Source organism: Pempheris klunzingeri, chromosome 10, assembly GCF_042242105.1.
Source record: "Pempheris klunzingeri isolate RE-2024b chromosome 10, fPemKlu1.hap1, whole genome shotgun sequence".
NCBI classification, from domain to species: domain Eukaryota; kingdom Metazoa; phylum Chordata; class Actinopteri; order Acropomatiformes; family Pempheridae; genus Pempheris; species Pempheris klunzingeri.
In genome coordinates this window covers 7,645,416-7,669,477 of record NC_092021.1, presented here as the reverse complement: position 1 = coordinate 7,669,477, position 24,062 = coordinate 7,645,416, and the positions used below count along the sequence as shown (strand labels likewise).

At 43.6% G+C, this 24,062-nt stretch overlaps 1 protein-coding gene across 8 annotated transcripts in view; it reads right to left on the bottom strand.

The window, feature by feature from the left end:
- tns1b (tensin 1b) overlaps positions 1-24,062 on the bottom strand; it is a 147,887-nt gene that overhangs the window by 46,550 nt on the left and 77,275 nt on the right. For 7 of the 8 annotated variants that reach the window (XM_070838545.1, XM_070838548.1, XM_070838549.1 and 4 more), the window contains 3 exons: positions 20,726-20,764; positions 9,234-9,275; positions 3,507-3,556 (listed from right to left, as the gene is read on the bottom strand). In XM_070838545.1, the coding sequence (XP_070694646.1) occupies positions 3,507-3,556; positions 9,234-9,275; positions 20,726-20,764 (131 nt within the window). Of the gene's footprint in view, positions 1-3,506; positions 3,557-6,394; positions 6,692-9,233; positions 9,276-20,725; positions 20,765-24,062 lie in introns of those variants that run through there. The other variant, XM_070838553.1, reaches the window with a different exon arrangement.

The following is a 24,062-nucleotide window of genomic DNA, read 5'->3' as shown; positions in this document are numbered from 1 at the left end:
GAAAAGGAGGCATACTGAAACTGTCACAGAACAGTCCACCCAAAATCTTACATACTTTTCATTCACCCCTGTGAGAAAAATTCCTCGACTAATCTGTAATTTAGTCTCAGGCCTCTTTCTAAGAACAGAAAATGACAGCAGGAGCAGACGTTGCTCCAAAACAGTTAGTGCAGTTCAATTCAATGCTTTGTTGCCAAATGATTTCATTTAGTCTAAAAATTCAATACTTATCTGTTTAATTTCTTGATTTTAGATTTGTTTGGAGCTATGGAAAATGGCTTGTATGGAAAATGGTCTTCCTGCTGAGCTAAGCTAACCAGCTTCAGGTGCATATATTTACTGGATTGGTACTGATCCTCTCATCATGGGCACCTAGTTATATTTAAAAGTGGGGGTGTATGATTAGTGACGGGCAAGGGCAAGCACCACAGGAAAGTTTCCTTTAATTAGCACCTGAAAATGCAATTTCCTACAATATAGAACCTGAAAGCTGCTATTTCAGTATAAAGCTCAGCTTATTGCACCATAAAATATTAGTGTTTCATTGTGTTCTGTTCTACTTTCAGCAGTGAGTGACCGATTACATGTCGTCTCAGAGTGACTTAATGCAGATATTTCATAGTTTGTCAAGACAAATTGCAAAGCTACTTAACTCATCATGACATATTTCAACTCCAAACCAAGTTTTTAAAACAAACTATTTCAGATCGGATCAAAAAGTGGGGTGCAAAAACACACGTTTGCTTCCCCAGGACTGAAAGTAGGGGGTGCAGCTGCTCCATTGCTCAGGCGCTTATGGCTTTAACCTAAATCCTGGCAAGACGCTGAATAGGCATATTTCCCAAAACACCCCAGCATTGCTTTCTCTACCATTAAAAATGTTTTTCATTTCAACGTGAACTATTCCTTTAAGCACTCAAGTTAATCTTGTCTTCTTTAGACCTTGTCAGTTTGAGAAAGGTTACAGAGAACACGGTCAGTGAGATGAAGAGGTTATGGGAGAGACGTCTGGACTCTTAGCACCCAGACTGCAGCATATTTCCCACATGTGTCAGCTGTGAGTAGCCCCTGAGGAAATTGCTCATATGTCTGGGAGAGAAGATCTCTCTAGGTTCATTATAGAAATACTGTAACCTGCTCTGTGCTGTACATCTGGACCCACTCAAAACTTGCTTACTGGAAATAATTCGTCACTAGCGATAGAGGAGAAACTGATATGTCACATGTTCTGTCTTGTGTGTCGCGACAAATGGCTTTGACATTTTTCTGAAGATTGTTTGTGATTTGCCAAAACTTGTCTTTCTTATATCTTTTCCCTCCGTGTTTCTTCCATTCTTTCTCTCCTTTTTCCATCTTTCTTCGCATTTCCTCTCCCATTTCTCACTCTGTCTCTTTCCGTTTCCCTGTCTGTCTCTGCATATGTATGCCTTTCGCCTCTGGGTGCAGTCTGGGCCAATATAGGCCTGTGGTTTGGTCTTATTCCAGATCCACCAGCATGCGTTCAATGGCCAAGCGCCAACCTGCTTCTCATCAGCTGAAGAGATGAAGAGATTGCTCTTTTTTTCTACATATTGCGTTTGACGAATGACGCATTATCTCCACACGCTCAATTTCAGCGCTGCAGTGATCTCATTTGTTCATTTGGACGAACACCAGCTGTGAAACAGGAATGTTTTATCAGGAAACCTGAGACATTAGGCTGTAAAAAATCTCACCAGATATCTCTACGTAATAAAAGTGAACCACCAGGACTTTTCTTCTTTATTCTACCTTAAATACTGAGAGCGCTCCTCGATCCCAGCTTGTGTCACACTTCCTGATGATGAATACCTTCAGTTTCTCATGATCTTAAGGGCCAATCAAGTCTTATTCAAACTCAGTTCTTGGATGGAGTTGACCATCTTTACCAGCACAGTTGTCAAGCAAACATCTGACTAAATAGTAGGTTTTCCTGCTATATGCTCTTTATTTGTGATTAATTCAATATTTATTGTCATTATTTTGTTATCATAATTAAATAAATGTGCGTAATGTGAAAGGGATCTCATCTTATGACAAAACCACAGAGGATTACCACCCGACTATATCAGAGCTTTTTAGCTGTTTTTAGATCTTGTTTTGGTTTTGGGGTCCACAGACTCAAGAGAATGCTCAAATAAACAACTATGAACTTCATGTCTGGTAGCAGAACGCAGAAGTTAGCAGCTAGCTGGAAGTAGCAGTTAGTAAAGTGCTGGAGGAGATTGATACACAGCTAAAAGAATGAATGAATGAATATTGGACATTTGTTGGGTGACCAAAAACAGACTTTTTACAAAAGAATTTTCCATAAAAACTTCATAAGGTGATAAAACCTCAGTGTCGTGTTTACAGCTTGCTCTATTATCCCCAAGCAGCCAGAAAATTGGGAATGCGTAGCTTTAAAACATCCATCGAGCCAAACCCCCTAGACCTGCTATTACAGCAGCGTGTTTTGTTGCACCTATACACTGTATGTCCTGTAACTGTATTTTTTTTCCTAAAAAATCTGAATATTACTAGTTTATCCCAAGAACAAGGCACCAAGTCGTAGCAGCTTTAACTTCAGCTTTTGCACATTTGCTTCAGTGAGACGTGGCTGCGTCTAAATGTGGCAGCTCAGTTGATGGTGTTTATTAGTCCAAAGATGTGCTGTTAGATGAAGAAATCAGGCATGTAGTAGCCTGTATCTTAGCTCCTCCACTTTAAAAGCAGCAAGTCTGATCACTCTTGCCATGTTCCTAGATTTGCACAAGACGATATCCATGTATCAGCTGTGTCTTCCTCCATATAGATAAAAGGCGTCTCTAATAATGTTAATAAGCCTGTTTGATTGGATGCCCAAATTCAGCCAAAGTAATACGAGAGCCAACTGTCGTGTGCTGTTGTGTAGTTTATGTAAAACCTTTGATTTTTACTTTACATGAATGAAAAATGACACAACACACACATGCTCTGCATGTGCTGTTAATAGTTATGATGTATCAGATGTTCCGCTATTTTTATAACCCTGCATCAACTCTTTGATTTGCTGTGAGGGAATCAGACCGTCACTCAAGCTTAGCACAGCACGCCAGCATGAACTGTTGCTTGTTGGTGTCGAGTTTTACACATTAATTACACAACTGACAACATCTGTGACTCCCTAAGGACCGAGGTGAGAGGGCCTGACACCAAATATCTTTGTGTCCAACAAAACGACGTGACGTCCGGTTCAGCAGCAGGGCATGATGCTTTACTAATTCCTTGATCGAATCAGCAAATATCAGATTACATTGAAACCTCTCATTTCAAATGCTTCATGACCCGAGCTGAATATGACGTTTTGTTTATCATATGTTTCACTTCCTTCATTATCTCTCCATTCTTTTGGAGAAAACAGTGCCTATTAGTTCCAAAAATAATTCCACTAAGACAGTCCAATAAGCTGGATGAAGCCTTTTATGGGAAATTTACAGTGAGGAGAGAGGAGAGAGGAGAACTCCTACCTTGATGGTCTGCGCCGCGACTCCATGCTCTTTGAGGATTTTGTGGAGCCCTGCAAAACACACAAAAGAAGGAGTTTTACCATTGGCCCATGCATGAGAGTACACACACTGAGAAAAGACATTCAAATATATTACTTGTTTGTTCTGACATGACTCTTGCTTCACGTTATATGTAAGGCCATATTTTACACACTGTGCACCTTGTGACGGGCTCTGTTGTACGATGCTGTGTAGAACCCTGTGAGGGTGGTGTCACATGGCACCCCCTCAAACCACAGCAGAGAGGCCTTGCAGAGGAAGTGTGGCTGAAGGTGATTGACTGCGTTTGGCTCCACTATGCCTCGCTTGTCTTGCCTCCCCCTCAAACCAGCTCAAAGAGGGGGCCAAAGGCCATGCGGACTTGTTCACTCCCCTGCGGTGTTTGGGTCACATGTACACAGGAGGGGGGCTGTTATCCATCACCATCCATTAGATCAGACTGGCTGGCTGACCACCAGTGTCAAGAGCACCGCTCGCCTCCTGGGATGAGTTTCAGCCTGCTCTGCTCTCCCAACGACCGACTGTCAGTGTTTACAGTCTGTTTGTCAGTGTGCACATTTATAACCGACGGAGACAACAGCCTTTTTATTGCAATAAATCTGTAGTAGCTTTTTACAAAAAGGAACTTCTGACCTGTATGCAGGCATTCCTGCAGCATTAGCACTAGCCATCTGCCTCACAACAGAGTTGAATGAGCTTCTGTAGTTTTTTCCCCTTTAATTGAAGCATTGGACACTATTATTATGGCGGCAACACAATCGGTGCAAGCAATGTTTCAACTCTACTGTCCTGACTGACATTTACCTCCGTGTGGTGTGTGCGCAGATGGAACCAGAGATGGTGGAAGATGCGTTTATGTGCCGAGAATAGAATCAGAACCAGAACTACATCTGTTTTTGGAGCAATTCTGACACTTTGGTGTTTTATCATGAGGACCAAACTAAATACTATATAATAATGCTTAATATGTAGATAAACTATTTTAATTTATCGCTCACCATCCAAAAGAAGCATTTAAGTCTGCATCAAAAATGACTTTAAACATCGAGGAAGCAGGAACATCAGTAAATCAGTATGCAGTGATCTATAATATGTAATGTGTCTATAATACGATCTATCATACCTTTCACACATGCACTGCAACCCTGAGCTCATCTAGACATTACCCGTGAACAAAGTTTACAGCACAGTCACTGTACTTTTTTTGTCATGCTCCACCCTGGCACCACCCTTCGTCTTAACAACACACAGTATTTCCAGTTGGAGAGAACACATCCGACACCATCTCCTGCTGTGTGCGACATGCGAGAAAGAGCCACTCCAGAAACTGTCTGAGCCTTATTCTCTGGACAATGTCCAGAGTTCATATGAGAAAAGGGCTCATCTCATCCATCCATCCTCAGGCAGACCCATTTACAATGAAGTTTTGTAGAATTCGGTTGCAGTGACTGGTAAGAAGGGGGCAGGCATTCTTACAATTTGACCATTTCTTACAGAAACAAACTGACCACTGCATTGAATTTAAAAGAACACATGCAGTGTTGTACATATTGGTTGAATTAGTGTTAATTCTTTGAAGGAGTGAATGAAAACACACACATATGGGCAAAAGCACCAACATAAAGAAAGAAATCAGATGAGAGAGCGCATGTCTGCATTTCTTTTCTTTCCCAAGCAAATCCACTTCCTTTCAACTAACTCTGCACCATTCCTTTGCTCCATCTTACACCCTAATAATTCACATGAGTCCTTGGCCAGGCTGAGGCGACACAAAGCAAATCTCCCATTTTCTGCCTGTGCTCCAGCCTAAACGTTTCAGTATGTTGTTAGAGGTTATAAAGTGCAGGCAGGAGATCAATGAGCAAAAATGGGCTAAAACAGAGCGTTCAGACACTGAGCATGTGGAGAGCTGTGGGACTTACCGAGCATCAAAATCATGAAAAGCCCAAAGCTCTCGTAAATGGTCAACTGTGAGGTGACAAAACATCCTCCAGTTTTTGAATGGCAAGGTACACGTCAGAGCAATGGTGGTAGTGGGACGCCAACACGCATTGTGTGGTGCCACCAGTTCAACCAGCAGGCAAACAAACATCTTAATTAGAGACTGGAAGAGAGTTTTGAGGGAATGGTGTTTATATTGTGCTGCGAAGATGTCAGTTGATTCATAGCTTTTGCTTCAAATTAGTGTGAATTGGTGAGCAGAGCACTTTATGAGCCGTAATATTTAAATTTAAGTGCAGCCATGTGGGTAAATAAAAGCATCGCAACGAGGCTTCAGCCTATAATAACACATCAACTTTCTCTGTGGTCACACTGATGGTTTTGTCTTTGAAAAAGTGAAAGACATCATGTTCGAGTACCGTGATTCTATGAATGGAGTGTAACGCACAGCAATAGATTTCTGAATATGAATCCTGAGAATCACAGCTGCAAGATTTGACGTAACTTAACAAGCGAGATGGAAGACATTAGCCCCTGAACATCACACAATCCGCACCCTCAGACCTGTCTGTCCTCTGAGAACTTGTGTATGGAAGCGGAGGGAGGGAGGAGGAGGAGAAGGAGGGGGGGGGGGGGGACTGGAGTGGGGGGTCCAGCAGGCCTGTTTCCAGATGAAAACCATCTGTGGAGGTTGACTTTACAAGCAGGCCATTCAAATTAACCATCTGAGAAAGACCGGCGGGGTGGGGGGGGGGGCAAAAGACGTTGGGGGCTGGTAAAAGTCTGCGAGGGAGACGAGAGAACCAGTTCCATAACAAAGAAAGAAACACGCGAAGAAGGCAGCAGACAAGAAAAGAACAAGCTACAGGACCCGCACTGACTACATCCATCCACCCGTCGCGTCCTACCTTCCTGAAAAGGTAACCCGTACTCCATCGCCAGGCCCCCCTCAGAGAGGAGAGCCGCCTTCTCAAAGACCCTTCTCGGTTCATCTCTGGAGAGCTCCCTCCGCCTCTCACTGCTTTCTGTCCGGCACTGAGGTTCCTTCTGTGAAACCTCTCCCTTTTCTCTGACAGCGGAGGAGGAGAAGGGGAAGAAGTCGAGGACGAAAAAAAAAAAAGCAAAACAAAACCAAGGGCTCTATTTTGGGCCGCTGCCTGCAGTGGGCCGCTGCCTGCTCCGGCTCAGACCACACTCCTCCACAACGCTCCTCGTGTCGTCCCTCTGTCCGTTCAGAGTTCTCCCTCTCTTTCTTTCCCTCTCTCTCTCTGTACTGGCCACCCTCCCCCTCCCACTAAGCCTCCCATCACGTTATCTCTCCCCCTCATATTCAACTTTTCCCTCCCTCCCTCATCTGTGTATGGATCTAAATTGCAACTGCTAACCCTTTGTGTCTCTGTAGGCAAACATGTGGGCTCTGATTCATGTTGCACACAAATAAATCAGCTGACTGTAGCTCTTCACCTCTTTGTGTTCAGTCATATCCGCTCAAAGGTAACTTTGTTAGACACGCTGTGTGTGAGAATGTGTACTCGACTGTGGAATCAGATTTCTATGTTAGGACAGTTGTGTCTTTTGCACAGGTGACTTTACACCATTCACTGAAATGCTAAGTTTTTAAGCATATGTTTCTATTTACATTATATGACTAAATATTGAAAACTTCGAACAATCTCTCATGGAGGATCATTCTAAAAATTGGCACCCAAAATATCTACAACATGTTGCTCCTTCACAAACCAACCCTCTGATTTAATGGGAATGCCTAAAGTAGGTCTTCGAGACAATAAAGACACTTTTATAATAGGAGTCAACAAAGCAAATAAGCAAAAGAACAGCAGACCAACCGAGGCAGAGACTGATCCAGTGAGGTGGGAGAAGCTCATGTAGTCATAAGACAAATGTTTGACGCGATGAAGCGATGAGGCGTGGCCCAGCATCCCCCAGACGTCACAGCGTAACAACGCGGTAAATGCCCATGACCGGACAGAAGCGGCTGCATTCGCACACAGACGCACTCTCATGCATCAACACTACCACATGCAACCTGCACAGACGTGCGATCATACACTGAGCGTGAAATACAAACTCATTTAATCACTGTGTGTTTCAGGCCCTGCCCCTTAGTTAAGGCGGAGACCTAATTATGACCTGAGAGGAAAAAACTCATGAGGCGTGCAAAAGGCCGTCTGGTGAGAAGCTCCTGCGTGGCTTTGTGCTCTCCTGCGCTGCACTGTAAGAGAAAAGCAGCCCCAAACAAACACACACGGAGGCACACTGGTGCGTTTGTGTTTATTTTGGTCCTTGTGGAGAAAGCGGGCACATGGCTTTGGGTGGTAACTCAAATCAGTAACTTGATCCTTCCTTTCCCAGACAAAATAAAACTCACAGGAAGCTGTGTCTTATACGTCTAGTGCAGAGTGAGTCCAAGACAAACGCTTTAATTTGTGTGCGTTTATTGACCCAACATGCACGAATGGAGGACGGAGTCATTACCCTGAGGCCGCGATAACCTTTTGATTCAGGTTCCATCGATATTTTAAGACAACCATATGTAGGGTTAAGGGTGACGTCATAGAATTAGTAGTAAGTGTGTCTTATTACCCATCACCACCTGGGGTATCTGTGCTGAAATCCAATACATCTACGGGGGGCGGGGGGGGGAAATCCATCACAGTTGTGGTTTACAGAGACACCACAATGGTCAAGAATGCATCTTGTCATGTAGTTTTGACAACATTTATTTTCCACTGTTCATACCCGCAGAAGGCACTTTGCATCAGGCTCAGTGGAACACAGGCCAGAAGGAGAGCGTGCTGCATGTTTGCTCACAGTTTGAGTGCTAAAATCACAGATGAGATGATGCTGTACACCTGCATCCCTCAGCCCAGTCCTGTGACGAATTATGTCCACATTGGACAGTTTTGCATCTCACGATTTGCAGCCGGCGCAGCAAGTATTGTGCCCTGTGCTCAGGGAAAAGTGGGGGTGTGGAGTTTGGGGTGAGGTCACCTCCGTTCATAGTTTGTGTGTAAGCAACCAAATCTGACACTTTCCTGTCTGACATCCAAGTTAGTGTCATTTTGTGAATTTGGGGTTCGATGTCTCCACATCTGACTTGTGTTTAAGAGTTTCCAAAACCTGGTCAGTTTGTTAATGAACTTGACCGCTCTGTACTGCGTGTGTGTGTGCACAGCAGGAGGCATCACACAGCACCGACAAATCTTCCTACTCATAGATCAGCAGCTAGCCCTCTGTGTCCGACATGCTTTTGAAAACGAGAAAAAAGGTCGAATGGGAACAAAGTCTGCTGTTTGGTTCAGCAGCCAGACTTGATCGCCAACACAGATCCCTGATTGTCTTGTGCCAATAATAAAATCTGATAACTTAGTCATCATCTCCTGCAAAAAGCTACTGCTTTGTGTTCAAAGGGAACATTGGATATGTGGGGCTTTTTGGAAACTCCATGAGTTTGGCAGTAAATTGGATTTGTACTTGTCCAAATCCAAACTGCCCCGTGGTAAACAAAGCGTGCTTCCTGTGGATACTCCTGCTTCACAGGACGAATGAAACAGTGATGTGTAGACTCTGACGTATCAAGTGCACACCTGAAGATGTATAAGTGCATCTGGAAGGCCTCAGTCCACTCATAATCATAATCTGCCTGTCATCTGTTCCTTCACTTCAATAATGTAAAAGAACAGTAAGTGAAATCTAAAGAAAAGAGAGAGAGAGAGAGGAACTCACCATGGTGTCTACATGTTTGAGAGGGAGGTCACTGCTCGGAGCCTGTTCAGAAAAGACAAAAACAGAAAGCGAGATCAGATACCTGCAACCTGTTGTGTTGTGTCATGTCACATCATCTGCTCTGGTGTTATCTTGAGGCTACGCTCAGCGCCATTCTTTGCCCTAATGTGGCCTGGAGCAGAGTGGGGCTCCACCTTGAATGCGTGGGACCATCTATAATCCCTCTGTGCAAATATTTACACAAAGAGACAAGTCTACTTCCATTAGCCAAGACCAGAGAGTCCATCCGTGGAACTCTCTTTTCCACCGCCTTATACAGCTATGGACAGAGAGAGAGAGGGGACGGGCCACAGAGACAGAAAGGGGAAGAGAGAGAGAGAGAGAGAAAATGGGAGAAAGAGAGAACGAGGACAGGGTGGATGTACAGTCTGGAAAGAGATGGACAGGCAGGCTTGGGGGGGGTACAGAGGGAGAAAGATGAAGGTAAAGAGAGAGGCTCATGGCAGAGAGCAGAAGAAGAAAACATCAGAGCAATCCATGAAGTCATGAGCTTGTGTGGGCTTGGCTGACCGCAGACTGCCACACATGCACAGATGTTACTAAATCAAGCATAAAACGTTCAGTTTAAGCAGCACTGAAAACACTCATATCTATATGTAGCACAGAGGGGGAATAAATGACTAGTGGCCCTTTACACTTTACACTATTGCTACTAGTAGTACTATTTACTATACTTGTATACTAAATGAGTGCATCCTGACTGAGCAGCTTGAAGCATGTAGAGCTGGAGTTTGATATTTAGTGATCATTTCCTGAGGATCCTCCTGGCACAGGGCAGGGGTGCAGTGCATCAGGGACTGACGACGACTCTATTGCCAGAGATTTGAGTAAACTGGTGATATTGAACCTCTGTAGTTTCAGTACCGACCATAAACAATCCATGAAATAGTAAAAAGAAGTGACAGCTGGCACTGAAGGCTTGGTGAGGTTCATAGGCTCTGATCTAAATCAGGAAACCAAACACTCCCGACCCTAATAGCTGGTGTGTGTATGACATATCGAACCTCCAGTGTGATGAGATCATTTTAAGCTCTTCATAGTGGACACCACCTTCGGGGTAGTGGTCAGCAGACAGTTCCACACAGAGAGCCAGGCCTCTGGAGAAAATGTCTGTTGGAATATAAACAGTAAATGCCAAAGGGTAAATTATAGTGTGGATGTGCAGGCCCCAGAGTACAGACTCCAAACGCCCAGAGCAAACCACCAACCAGGGACAGACACACAGAGACCTTAGAATCGTCCTAACTTTACCTCAGACTCAGGCCTCCGGTGACATACCGACCTACGACATTTCAAAACTACTTAAAGATAAAGACAGCGGGGATTAAATCACCAATCCAATGCCGAGGCAGCGGTTAGAAGAACATGACTGTCTGCTCTCTCTGCCGGGTGGTAAAGTTGTAACTTTGAGTTGCTGTTGTACTTGACACACATGGAGGACAGGGTTGCTTCTAGGAATGGAGGAAAAGGAAACACCACATTGATGTTTGAGCCTCTAAATGCAGACTGTGGATCTGCTCGGAGGCCAAAGTTTTCAGCCGCAGGCATTTTCACACAAATAGAACCTATTGTGTGTACACCAAGACAAACACACACAGACACAAACAATTCAACTCAATGATCTATTCTAACATGTGCGTTTCCGTTTTGAACAATTGCAGCCAGATGGCCAAAGTGTGTGCGTGTGTGTGTGTGTGTGTGTGTATATTGTCAGTGGGGCTTGCATCTAACTCAAAAAGCATGAGAAAGCCTGGGAAGTTGTGCATCAGCAAAATATTCAACAGAGGACGTGTTTGCAGATTCTCTGAGCTCTCCTTAAAGGAGACATTTGAAGGGGAACTGTAGCACTGAGGCTGGTGACGGTATCAAAGACTTTTCTTTTTTTTTCATAGATCAGGACAATTCTTGCAAGCCATGCACACTAAATCTGTCTAATCACACATTTCTGGGTCTTGGCTTTCACAGACTATTTAATTCATAGACTTGAAATGGTTTTAAATTCAACAGCAGACCGCCGCCCGCTCCAAGTCAGAATCTGCTGTGTCATACTGAAGTTTAGCTTCAAGGTCAAAAGGAAAATGGAGGAAAATGGACAGGCTGAATGCTGGGGTGAGGAAACGTGCTTAGGAGATAGGCTATTTAACACAGGGGTTGTCTTTACTGAATGAAAAGAAAATGCAATAAATATATAAATGTATTTAAAGCTGCAACGTATATAGTGATGTTTTCAAAGAAGACTCGTGGCAGACAGTGATGAGCATAAGAGAAATCCTGTCACTGCAAATCTGAGTTTCTGTGCAACATCTGAACATCTCTGACTTCCTCAAACTGCACCAGATGTACTGCGGCACAACGGCTAGTATCAGCCACGGCGCCACAGGGCAGATTGTTGCAGTCTTCAAATCAAAATCACAAGTACGGTTTTCAAACATCATTACACAAGATGTGAGTAAAGAGGAAAAACATTGTTCTGTAGCCATGAGCTCTGCAGCATCTGCAGGGAGAGAGCAAACGCAATCACCTCTAATGCTCTAAATATCAAAGTATACACTTCTGATCATGTCCTAAGAAAGTGAAACATACCCTGTAGTCTCAGTTATTGGCTTGACAGTAATTCAAGTAATCTGAAAGGGAAAAACTCATTTCAAACTCCTCGGCACTTCCTTCCCAGAGCCGTGCCATTACCTTGAGCCAAGTCAGCTGAGCATCATATTGCATTTGTGCTCATGAGGAGCTGAATACAAGCTGTTGATCTCCAATATGGAGGCAAAATAGTAACAGACACAATAATAGACAAACAGTATGAAAAAAAACGTTGGATGAGAGGAAAACAAGTTCGGTGTTTCCTGCTTCACAGCTCAGAGTGGGAGGTGGCAGGGTTGCTGTTGATTGATACCAATGATGAAAACGGGTGCTCACAGCTGCTTTCGCTCAAAATGTACTGACAACTCATTTAAAGGCACATTCCAGTTAATTAAAACATGGTTCTTATTTTCAGTCATGATCACAGTAGACTCTCAAAATAACTGCTAAGTCAATGACAGCTAGAAACACGAGTTAGCCAGATTCAACCGTTTTTGTCCTAGCAGATCGTTTTTATACCAATGCCTTTCTTGTGGGCCAGGAAGTGACGGTCAAGGGGATCACAGCCAAAGTAAAATATAGAGATGTTTGGATGGTACAACTATCACATTAGACCCGTTACCTCCCCTACCTGCTCCAAAGAAACTGCTCATGTTAGCCAGCTAGTAGCTAAAGTGGTAGGAACATCGCTATTTAGTCTGTAAGTGCCAAATACATAATGACAGACTTATGATCTAATAAGTTCAAAATCAGTATCCCGTTATTGTGGGTAGAAGGACAAGGAGGCAACATGGAAAGAAAAAAAACCTTCATCACACAAATGGTTTGTAATGTTACACAATTATTTAGCTTTTTGCCATGAATCATTCTTCTCCCTGAGGCTGATGGCAAATGTTCCGCTGTTCCTGGTCAGCGGTTAGAAATAACTGATCTGATCAACTTGGTTTGGAGGTAAAACTGAGAATGGGTCACTAATAATCCCTCAATGCACAACTACAGCAAGTGCAGTGGGTCAAAGTCAGCCTCTAAACGGTCTGTTCAGATTTCCAACAGACAGTTTGCATAGTAACTGGACTGTTTTCTCCTGTGTATGCAGCCTGTCTGATTAGTGATGTCACCAGTGTTCCCATATCTTAGCAATGAAGTCGGTGAGTACAACGTTATTATTATCAAAAGGAGCTTAAACTACAAAAATAAGCCCCAGGTTATAATGAACTGGAATTTGCCTTATTACCCTGTTAGGCTGCACATCAGCAGTACCCTTCAGAATACAAAACACAGCTTATTCACAGACAAGCACTAATTACCCGCAATAGGACTGAGCTCAGGAGTGTTCTGCTTTGTTACTCGTGTTCGAGTGTCCTTACGAAAACTGTCACATGAAAACACACAGTGATGAGAGACCATGGGCGCAGCCACGTGTCTGTCTCCTTTAAGTACAGCACATCAGAGTGTGACTTTCACCCACAGCTCTTTTCTCTGCCAACGCCGTACCATGTGCTTTCTTTCACATGAGCACAGTGGCTCCTTTGACCAATTTCCCAAATTATAGCCCAGTCCCTGAGGGAGAGCAGAGGTAGCTAGCATGCTGGGAGTTTCCCCCCTGAGTGGTGGGGATAAACGTAGCCCAGGGCAGAGCCTCTGGGGAAATGGCCCAGGCTAAATATACAGCCGTGCATGTTTGGAGCTCGAGACACAGCCCATTTAGCTCGGCCAGCTCGCCGTGGACAGCGGAGTGGTTAAAATCCCCGCTTTGGGTGTGTGAGTGTGGGTGTGAGACAAGGAGTCAGACCAAGAGAAATAGTGTGACCCTCTGAGAGGAAACAGGCAGCACTGATTGAGTGTTGGAATGATTCAGTGTTTGGTGTCACAGAGCTGAGCATGTAACAACCGCGTCTGTATGTGCGTGTGAAACTGAAAGAATGAAAGAACACATTTGTTTTCAATGATTATTGATGGTTATGATGTATGTGATCATGGTTCTGTGAGTGCGATGCCCCCGAGCAGAGTGTCACTAAGCACACATGGGAAGCTCTGCTGTTTTCTAAGTATATCCTCGTGTCTGTACGTGTGTGTGTGTGTGTGTGAGTCAGACCAGGTGTGTGCCCAGTGCAACTCATCCTTCCCCCTCCCTCCTCCGCCCCCCCCCCCCCCCCCCCTTCCTCATTCTCCCCAGACAGCCTTGTACATTTTCAGTACAGTTGCTTTGTTTGGAAACAGAGAGCGCACATCATCTGGATTGGCAGCAGAGTGGCTCCGCACCAGCTCTACTCCCATGTTTACACCGCATCTTGGACAATAGCCCACTTGGAGCTTAGCGGCCTTAGACATGTCTTCATGTGCTTATGCTGAACTAAGCTGCTGGAATGATGCAGAAACTTTCATTTCGCTTTGATGACAAATTTCGCAGCATTCCTGAAATGAAAAGCCGAAAAGCTAAATGTGCTATCTCAAGCCATGTTACACTAACATACTGTCAGGGGATCTAATTTGCAGAAAATGGAACACAAACACCAAAGCAGTGAAACTCTCGTGTACAGTATGCAACCGACTTATGTCCTAATGAACACTGTGCAATACAGTGCAGGAGATGAAAAGACATAAAAGCCCAAACAGAGTGGTTTTTTCTGAGATGACACTATAGTGACCGACTGCATCAGTCTTGAATTAAATCACATTTGTATATAAATTCTGTTCTAATCCACTGAAAGCATGAGCTGATCGGGGTTATGTCATCACTTCCCTCTGACTGTCTGTCTGTCTGTCCCGTGAGTTGCCCCTGTGTCACACACCATCCATCACAGTGTCAGCGACTGGGACAGAGCGACAGATGAGACACAGGACACCTGCGGCTGACGTGTCCAACAGTGCCTTCCAGTGGGAACAAACACAAACTGCAGGCATACACACAAGTTGGCTGGTTTACCTGAAGCCTTTGTCCTACATAGTAAAATCCATTCAGACATTGGAACAGCTACTTAGTGACTTAGTGAGAATCTAAAAGTAAATTTAAAGTCTAAATGATGCTCGTTCCTTTAGTGGCAGAGCTTTCCGACTTTTCCTTTTTTCTACCTCTTGAATGTGTGAATGCGTTTGTTTGCTTTCAAAGTAAAAGCACAGCTGTTTGGCAAGCGCCAAATGTTTTCCCACTAGCGGCTGCCTAAAAAGGCAATCCTGCTTCACTGGAGCTGAGGCCACCGCAAAGCCCATTTTTCCTCTTGATTTATAAAAGGCAGCAAATATATTGTTGAAAATGATGATGCATAAAAATTAGAGGGCAAGTGAAATGTTTGCCTTCATGTACAAAGGCTGTTGGTTCACTGTGGTTTTCAGTGTAAACCATCCACACATTCGTGCTTTCCTCTCTATCGCCAAACATGTATGATCTACACGTGTGCATGTGTTTGCAAGGTCAGATTTTCCTCCCGGACAAGAGTATCATCTTTTCATTTTTCTGATGTTGTTGCACATTATGTAACAACATAGCGAATGCATATGAAATCACATGTAAAACAATCAAACTGAATGTCCATCCAATGTTATTTAAGACTCCACAACTTTTCAAATTTGGAGAAACAAAACTTTTATATATTTTTAATTGCAATTTCCTTGGAATCAATTCGGACAACTGAATTTTGTGAAATCGACAGCACAATAAGGTCATAATGCTACTTATGGCCCGGGCGTACTTCTTCATCAGTCTCAATAACACACGAGCAAACGCACACACAGCTGTTCCTCTCTCATGCTCTGTGGTCCTTCATCTGTGGCTCTCACACAGCCATGTCCCAGAAATGTAAACATAGTGTTGAGTGGGGGGGGGGCCCTGTGTAGGCCCGGGTCTATCCAGGGTTAAGGTTCAGCTTGGAGTGTGTACGCTTATTCCCGTTCCCACCCCCTTGGGGGAGAGGGGCTTCTGAAATGCCAGGGATCCCCGAGGGCCCGAGGAGAGGAGAGTGGACGGTCCGCGCTGTGGGAAAAACCACCGAGCCATCTGTGACCTGAAACCACCTCCGACTTCTCCGCGTTTCTCACCCCGCCTGCACTCCTGCTCCTACTGATGCGGACCCGGCCGCTCATTCTGTTATGTAACCAAAGGCCTTTTCCAACATGTGAGAGAGGGGGGAGTCGCTAAAGGCATCTGCCAAGTATTTTTACTCCTTGGGTGTGTGTGTGTGTGTGTGTGTGTGTGTGAGAGAGAAGACCATCTAGTCAGTCACACGTACATACACACCTTTGAACAAGACCCTTTTTCTCCTCCACTCTTTGATATTTCAAACATAGCATATGTCCCAATATGGTAATAAGACAGAAACATGAAAATAATCTAGAACTAGAATATCACTGAACTTTATTACTTTTTATCTGTTAGGCCTGACTGGACTTCCCATGCAAGTTTGAGATGCTCTGTACATTATGCATAATGTTTACCATGTTCACTATCTTAGTTCTGTGTTGGTATGCTGACATTTGTGCAGTGTAACCTGAAGTTGTTCCTTTACCAACATCAGCTGAGAGGTCGCCGTCATAATTTGCAGCCACTAAAAAGCTAACCACAGTGCTGTTTAGTATAAGTGAGACCTGAACCAACAGTAGGAAACCACACCAAACTGCAAGGGTTGATGGGTATAAGCAGGGTGATGTTGGCATCAGGTAAGCAGCAGTTATTCAGGTTGTGAAGCCTGACATGACGGACCAGGTGAGGGTGACCGCAGTCTGAGCTGCTGTTTGTTCACACTACTGTTCCAACACTGGGAGGAACAGTGGAAAGCGTGAATTACAGCCAGCTTAGCGTGCCGACTGCTCCGTTATTACAAAAGGTCACAGTGAATGGGGCCGGAATTGTTTCAACGCTCTTAACTGCAACACCTAAGTTGGTGGAATGACTTCATAAAACTGCAGTTTACAGGCCACAGTTTACATGTAATTCAGCAATGTAAACCCAGTGGCCCAGTGTAATTGGCAAGTCTGATTAAGAATGAAAAATTAACTTTTTGTGCGTTTCTTAGGTGTGAAATGAATAAACTTTATGTAAAAAGAACTTCAATGCATAACAATAACAGAAACATACACAAACTACAGGATTAAAGAAAGAAAACAACGTTTCAAATGTCACCCATTTGAGACTGATGCTCAGGAAACATCACTTTGACCATTAACTAGCTCATTCTATCCTTCCTCCTTCTTAGCTGAAGTTGATGGTGCAGAGAAAAAAAAAAGGTTGTCATGACATCTAGTCTTTCGCAGAGCACCCTTAGGACTTATGTAATGTACACACACTTGTATAATGTTTAATGCTGGATTATCACATAGCACACTTAAGACACACTATAAATGGTCCAGTTTGTACATTCCCAGGGAACTGGGATCATACTGTATATTGTTACAGGATGCCTGCTTGGTGCTTGTATACACAGCGTAATACGGGGCACATCAGGGAAATTTGTGTGGTTCTAAACACAACACTAATTGGACCACATCTAGACCATCTTTGCCCTGCAGTTACTCATTACTCAGCAATGTCCTGGCCCCGTTCCCTCACTACATAAGAGCCATAAAAAAAAGAAGCTGGATGACGTAGGTGTTCGTGGTTTATGGTTTTCTGAGTGTGTGCATATCTTTGCTTGTGAGTGCATGCATTCTTTGTGTGTTTCGGGGGGGGGGGGGGGGGGGGTGTTCAGATGTGCAGTCTCCCTGATATCTCTCTCCCTCCATGTCCTCATCCAGGCTTTGTGTTTGTGCAAACTAAAACCTATTCTTGGCAGAGTCGGCTCGACATGAGGGCACATCTGAGGAATGCTCCCAGCATGCTCTGCAGCACGCCGTGCACATCCAAGTGCGGGGGTCTGGTTGGGGGGTGGTTACTTCTGTCATCGTCGCTGTTGGATGGGATCTTCCAGCCACACATCATCAGTTACAACAAACGGGCTGCCAGTTGGCTTCACCTTCCAACAGTGGGCTGTTTCATTCCAGATGCACTCCGTAGACTCCGTGCTGGGATGGGGTACTATATTTAAATCAGGACTAAGAGGCAACTAAATTCATATCAACACAAATTTTACTTGAGCATGCAAGTGCAGTCGAATTTCTATCACTGTGGCTCCAAATAAGTATGTACATCAACAGAGTGGCAGCTAGAATCAAAATAAATACCAGTTCAGTCAGATCTATGATCCCATTAACATAACTTGTCAAACAAAGTTTTGACTCAGTGCTGAATCTGAACTCGTGCCCAGTTAGAGCGTGTCTTGACCTCTTTGAAGACTGTCATAGCATCTGGTAATCTCACAGACATATTTGATTTTAAGCCAACATTGACTAGAAGTCCTTAAAATGCTCAGAAAATGAATTGAATTTGAATGTCTACAAATCCATGAAAACTCGGCAATCTCCATCTACTTTGGAAGATGGTTTGACATGACAACCTCAGAGCAGCTACCAAACAGGCCTTGTGGTGAGAGTTTTTGTCCAAGGTCAAGAATGAGCTTTTTAAAAGATCATTCCATTGATTTAATATTGCGCTCACAATGGACACATTTCCCATTTTTCAAAACCTTACCTAAAAGATTATCCACAATGCAACTTCACCACTGACAGCTCAGTCAGAGATTCGTGGGTGTTACATTATCAGCGGCTAATGTAGCCTCGAGCCGCTGGCCTAGCGGTCTACAGAAACTCACTTCTTTCTGTCGGCACATTCCCACGTTTGTTTCATTTTCAAACTTGCAGGCTGCAGACAACAACTGACGCCGACTCATGTGACATCACATGTGACAAAGTCATGTGAGACGATCTAACGTGCCGCAACACCTCCTAAATGGTTCATAAAGTGAGATTGTTAAGTCAACAATGTTTGATTTGATCAAATCCAAAAAGGTGTCTAGTTGTTTATAGGAGGAGCACCTTGGGGAGACATCAGTGAGAGCACAACAGGGAACTTTGAGACAGAGGGCACACACACTGTGGCTTCTTGCACGTCTTACATGAATTTTACGATCAGCACATGATAAGTTGTGCACCCCCACTTCAACATGACAACAGCCAGAAGACTGAGGTTTAGATGTATGGTTGTCTAACTCTCAGTGGAATGTCTGGATTCTCAAATGAAAGCTTTTTTTTCCCGCCAATTTTTCCTCAAACTACGTTAATATGTGGTCCACGTTACGATCACTCTGCACCTGTGTGGGCCACTGAATCGTGTAGGTCTCGGGCAGTGAGCGAAGGAATTCACCAAACAAGGTGCTGAGGAGAGTTGACACACACCTCAGGCTGGTGTCCTGCTGATGGGAGTGCTCGCAGGCACACACACTCACACACAAACACAAGCATCGTCCATGTCTTGTCATGTAGGGCCACTGCCGAGGCTGCGCACCACAAGGCTGACACATACTGTGTGGATGAGCAGAATGAGTTACTCATGTACGTAAAATGCACTTTAATATTTAAACTAAATACAGCACATCGGCTCGACACCCTGACTCAGTGTAACACATGAGTGCGTCCCATATGGACAGTGTGACCGTTGCTTTCCTTGAAAGCCATTACAGCCTGATGCATACATTTTATTTTTTGTTTCTCCACTCTCCCCGGTGGTAAAGGTACATCAACAAATGTTTTACAGCTCAGATTATCAGCCTTTATGAGAGCAATCAACACCTTTAATTCAGGCACAAAAGCCTCTAGGGAGACTCCTGTTGGCAAGCCAAGGGGAAAGGAGATAAAATGGAGGGAGATGCCCTGCGGCTTCTACTTCCTTCAGCCTGTTCTCCCTTCTTTTAAAGGTGTAAATGGTCATTTTAAGTTTGCCCGTGTAGGCCCTATGCAGAATTGTGAAAACTGCAGCCATGCTCACCTGTAATAAAAATTGTTTAGTAGCAACTTCAAGTTGATTAATATGATTACAAATGCAGAGCTGTCAGCAGAGAAGCAGCAGCATTAACAGACTACGGGTTGAGTTAGTGTGAGTTAGTGAATATTTGTGCCATATGGAGGCCAACGGGTCGCCTGGGAAGGTAAATGTGAGCTGAATTCCTGCACTCTATGTCCAAGGGTGTTCATTTCAGAAACCAAAGAGCTCAGGTCAACAGCACCCCTCTAACAATGGCCAGAAAGCTTAGCCCATGTGGCTGCACAAATGCCTTCATGTAGCAAGCATCTAGTGCAAAAGCATGTGCGGGGGATGATAACATGTTCTCGCTTGATTACTGCAGCTTTTATGAAAGAAAAACAAGACATCTAGACATTTTTTCTCAGTGAGCGTAGAAAAGTGCAGGAGATATTTTCTTTGGTTTGTCAGGCGTCCAAAACCATTTAAACACACAACATGAGTCTAACACAGCTTCTAATGCCAATACCAAATAAGGCAACAGAGCAAGCGTGTTTTTATTGCCCTTCATACGCAGACTACATCCCACTTTGTTCAGTGTTATTCTAACCACCAAAAGACGTAATCATGATACAGCAGATTCAAGGACACAGCTTTGTATTTACACTTCTTATCTAAATGATTATTTTGTTTTCTTTTCCTGCTACAGCAACCAATAGATCCACAGCTTCAAGATCCATTTTTTACAATTTTAGCTGAGCAGAGAAAAGAACTGCCAAACGATGGTTAAGTCAAGTAAAGTCTGGTTTATTTATAAAGCCCTAAATCACAAGTTTGTCTCAAGGGCCTTCCAGATAATGATTCATTACCTGCAATAGTAACTGCCTTGTTAGTGCAGCTGATAAAGGCTGTTAGTTTCCAACCGTGTTTGCAATAATTCTGCACCACGAAGGACCCAATAATGCCTGCTGAGCACGTACAGCATGGAAGCAATTACTTAAACACAAAACAATGTGTTACTTACCAGCTCATAGTTTGTTGCTGGAACACAAGATGAAGACACCTAAAAACAAAAATAGAACTGGTCAGTCATACTGTTGCTTATGTTAATACAAGAACTTTATCAATGGAAACTGAAAAAAAAAAAAAAAAAAATCCTGTTGCAGTTGGAAGTCAGTGAGAAACAACAGACAGACAAAGTGAGGGACTAGCTGGTGAACACAGTGGAGTGTTTAGCAGCTAGACACCAAAAGGCAAATTTCTATGAATGAACTGGGTGTATAAATAGGTGCCCGTTTGCCAACATGTTCAGCATATCAGCTTTATAAAGGGTGATTACAACAGGTTGTTGTGCTGCCTCCAAGTGGCCAGAAATCAATGAATGTGGTTTTAAATAAGGCTGTTTATGATGTTTATTACTGTGCACGGCATTTCCATAAGAAAAGAAAAGCATCCTCGCTACAATAATGACAACAGAACTCAACAGTGCTTAGTTGCTTAGTTCCTTAGCGATGCTTGAAAGGACAAGGTAATGATGGTGTGTTAGCACTGCAATAATCTGATTAGAAAGCTTAATTGTTCATCTCTTCAACGAGAACTCTGATCCTGTGCTGTAAGATCTAGGGAGGTTAGTCAGTGGTGGGAATGCTCCAGCTGAACTCATGATCTGTCGAGTGGCCGGGCTAATCTGATTACCATCCGACAGCTTCCACAACCATTCCGTGAGCTTGGAGCAAGAGCATGAGGGCTGTGACTGATAAACAGGAAGAATATAATGATAATGGCCTCTAACAGAAGAATCAGATGAAGTGCTTACAGAAAAAAAGACGACCGCTTGATGAGGACGAAGACAAACAGGATGTCACCACTAATGTTTCCTTCCTGTCTGTATTCTGTCCTTTTGTTCCGCTTTCGCCATCATTTTTCTGATGCTGCACATGGAACAAAATCCCTACTAACTCTATTTTTACCCGCTAACCATGTTTACCGCCATCTCCTCTGCTGAACAGCTTCATGATAGCTTGTGACAGCTTCGTGATTTCGGTGGGATCATGACTTCTTTGTATCAGTCATCCTTCTTTTATTACTATCACAAAACTGTGTCTGTTTTAGCTTTGAAAGATTAGACCTTGGGGTTATCGCAGCTGCTGACCCCTAAAAGCACCTTTCATCTTTGCTACTGCTCTAGCACTCTCCTTATCCTGGACTAATTGTGTCATTGCATGAACACAAGGCCTTCTGGCTCTGCTGGGGTCTGCTTTGTGTAAGTCAGTGGTGGGACGTGTTGAAGGAAACACATTCCGCAACACATCTGTTTGCAAAAATAAAAGAACATGTGTCTTTTCTCCATTCTAAAACGCTGAGGACGTTGGTTAAACTTTGTTGAAGCTTTGCACAATGTTATTAGAATGGAAATATGCACCACTTAGTTCAGATAGTAGATATTTTGGATAATGTTTTAAACACTGGTAAATTGTGTAATTCAGCTTGAATTCCCCAACTCCATTTCCAACATCATCCAGTTTGATATGATACAATTTTCTATCAACACATAATATATGAAAACATTTTTGATAAAGATCCTTTAAACTGGTTCAGAAAAATTTCTGAGCAACATGTGCACTGAGCAGGACATGGTCTCTGAATTGGCTAAACATATTTTTATTTGTATTTTATTATTCTAATTTATTTGTATTTTTTCTGCTGACATTGCCCTCCACATTGGCCCAACTAATTTATCAGGCGGGTGCTAATTCTAACACCAACCAAGTAATTTGACACTGAAAAAACCCCAAACAGCTATTAGGGTTAAGGCATTAGTTACAGTAACTAAATAAACAGTCTACTGTTCTTTTGAGGTGTAGTATGATTGACTATCCACCAGAAGTGGATGAGTCCAAATCAAACTAAAACAAATGAATGAACTGGATGACTGCCATTGTGATGTTAGGACATTGAGGATTGTTGAGGAGATATTTGAGTCACCCTGGATCACTAACATCTCTTATTCTCTTTTATAGCTGTTACCCCATCTGGAAGACAGGAATGTTAACTCTAAACAGGAAATGACCTTTATCAACCTTTAATAGATTACATATAGAGTCCCCTTTAGCAGTAGAGGCAGCTGATACACACACAGTGTCTAAATTTAAGACATGCTCCAATGTTAGCGCTTCCATAATACTTTCACATGCAAGTTCGTAAGATGTAAAATACCCAATTGCCACGGTGATGCCACATGCCACTGGTGACTGTCCCACTTGCCAAACGCGTCCTATGTAGCAACAGCCTACTTGCATGATGGCATTCCCGTGGAATGCGTCTCTGTTTTTGAGAATCTCGTCTGGCATGGTGGAGTGTGTCTGGAGTTGACAGGACACTGCATCTCTGTCTGGCTCAAATCACCCCCATTACAAGTTATTCTAACCCTCCCATAATCCCCTCCATCCCTCCAAACCCCCTTTCCCAATCCACCATCCTTATCACCCCAAACACAACGACATGCCATTCTTCTCCCCCCGAGGCCCTGCTGCTTCGGGTGCCCCCTCCTGCCCTGACTGCTCGGGCCTGGTCAGTGTTTCCACCTGACGCTGCCTCTGACCCGACTTACTGTTGACAGCTAGTCCACCTGCAGGCACAAATCACTGAGTACATTGCATGGACACTAGTAGATAAGCTATGGGTATTTTTTTTTAGAGGAGCCTACTTGCATAAAGATCTGGTTAAAGGAATCTGAAAATCATTATAGTCTAATCCTTTGACAAACCTTAATGCAGCATGTTTAAGCCCTTTTTACTGTCTGCTCTTAATGAGGACGACTGATAAGTGATAAAATGACCAGTGTGTTGTCTCATCTTGTCCATGTCTATGTGTATAGTTTGCTACTATCTGTGCTACACTACACGTATAGTATAGGTGCTACTATAGACACTTAAGGCCTGTGTACTCCATACATCACATTAACCCACACAGGTGTTTCACTTATTTTTGCCTGGTTGGACGTCTTCTGTGGACTGTGTGGACAGACAGTGATTAATTCACATCTACCTCACTCTGTTAGTTTTAAAGTGCCTGTGGGGATATGACAACATAAACATTATTAGTCCATGGATTTTGGCAACTCCATGTTATTCCCACCGGAGCTGTGCTAAGCATTGACCTAAGCCGGGGTCTAACATACCAATATGAGCCTCTATAATAAGTCAACAGTCAAATTGCCGTCCTTCAACAATATAGTTTGTTCATGAGTCCAAACTGACCCATGAACAACCCCTTTTGTTCCTGTTTAGTGGTCAACCTTAAAAACATTATAAGTGTTCTAACTTTGCAGCTGCCATGTGTGGATGTGGTCTACTGTGAAG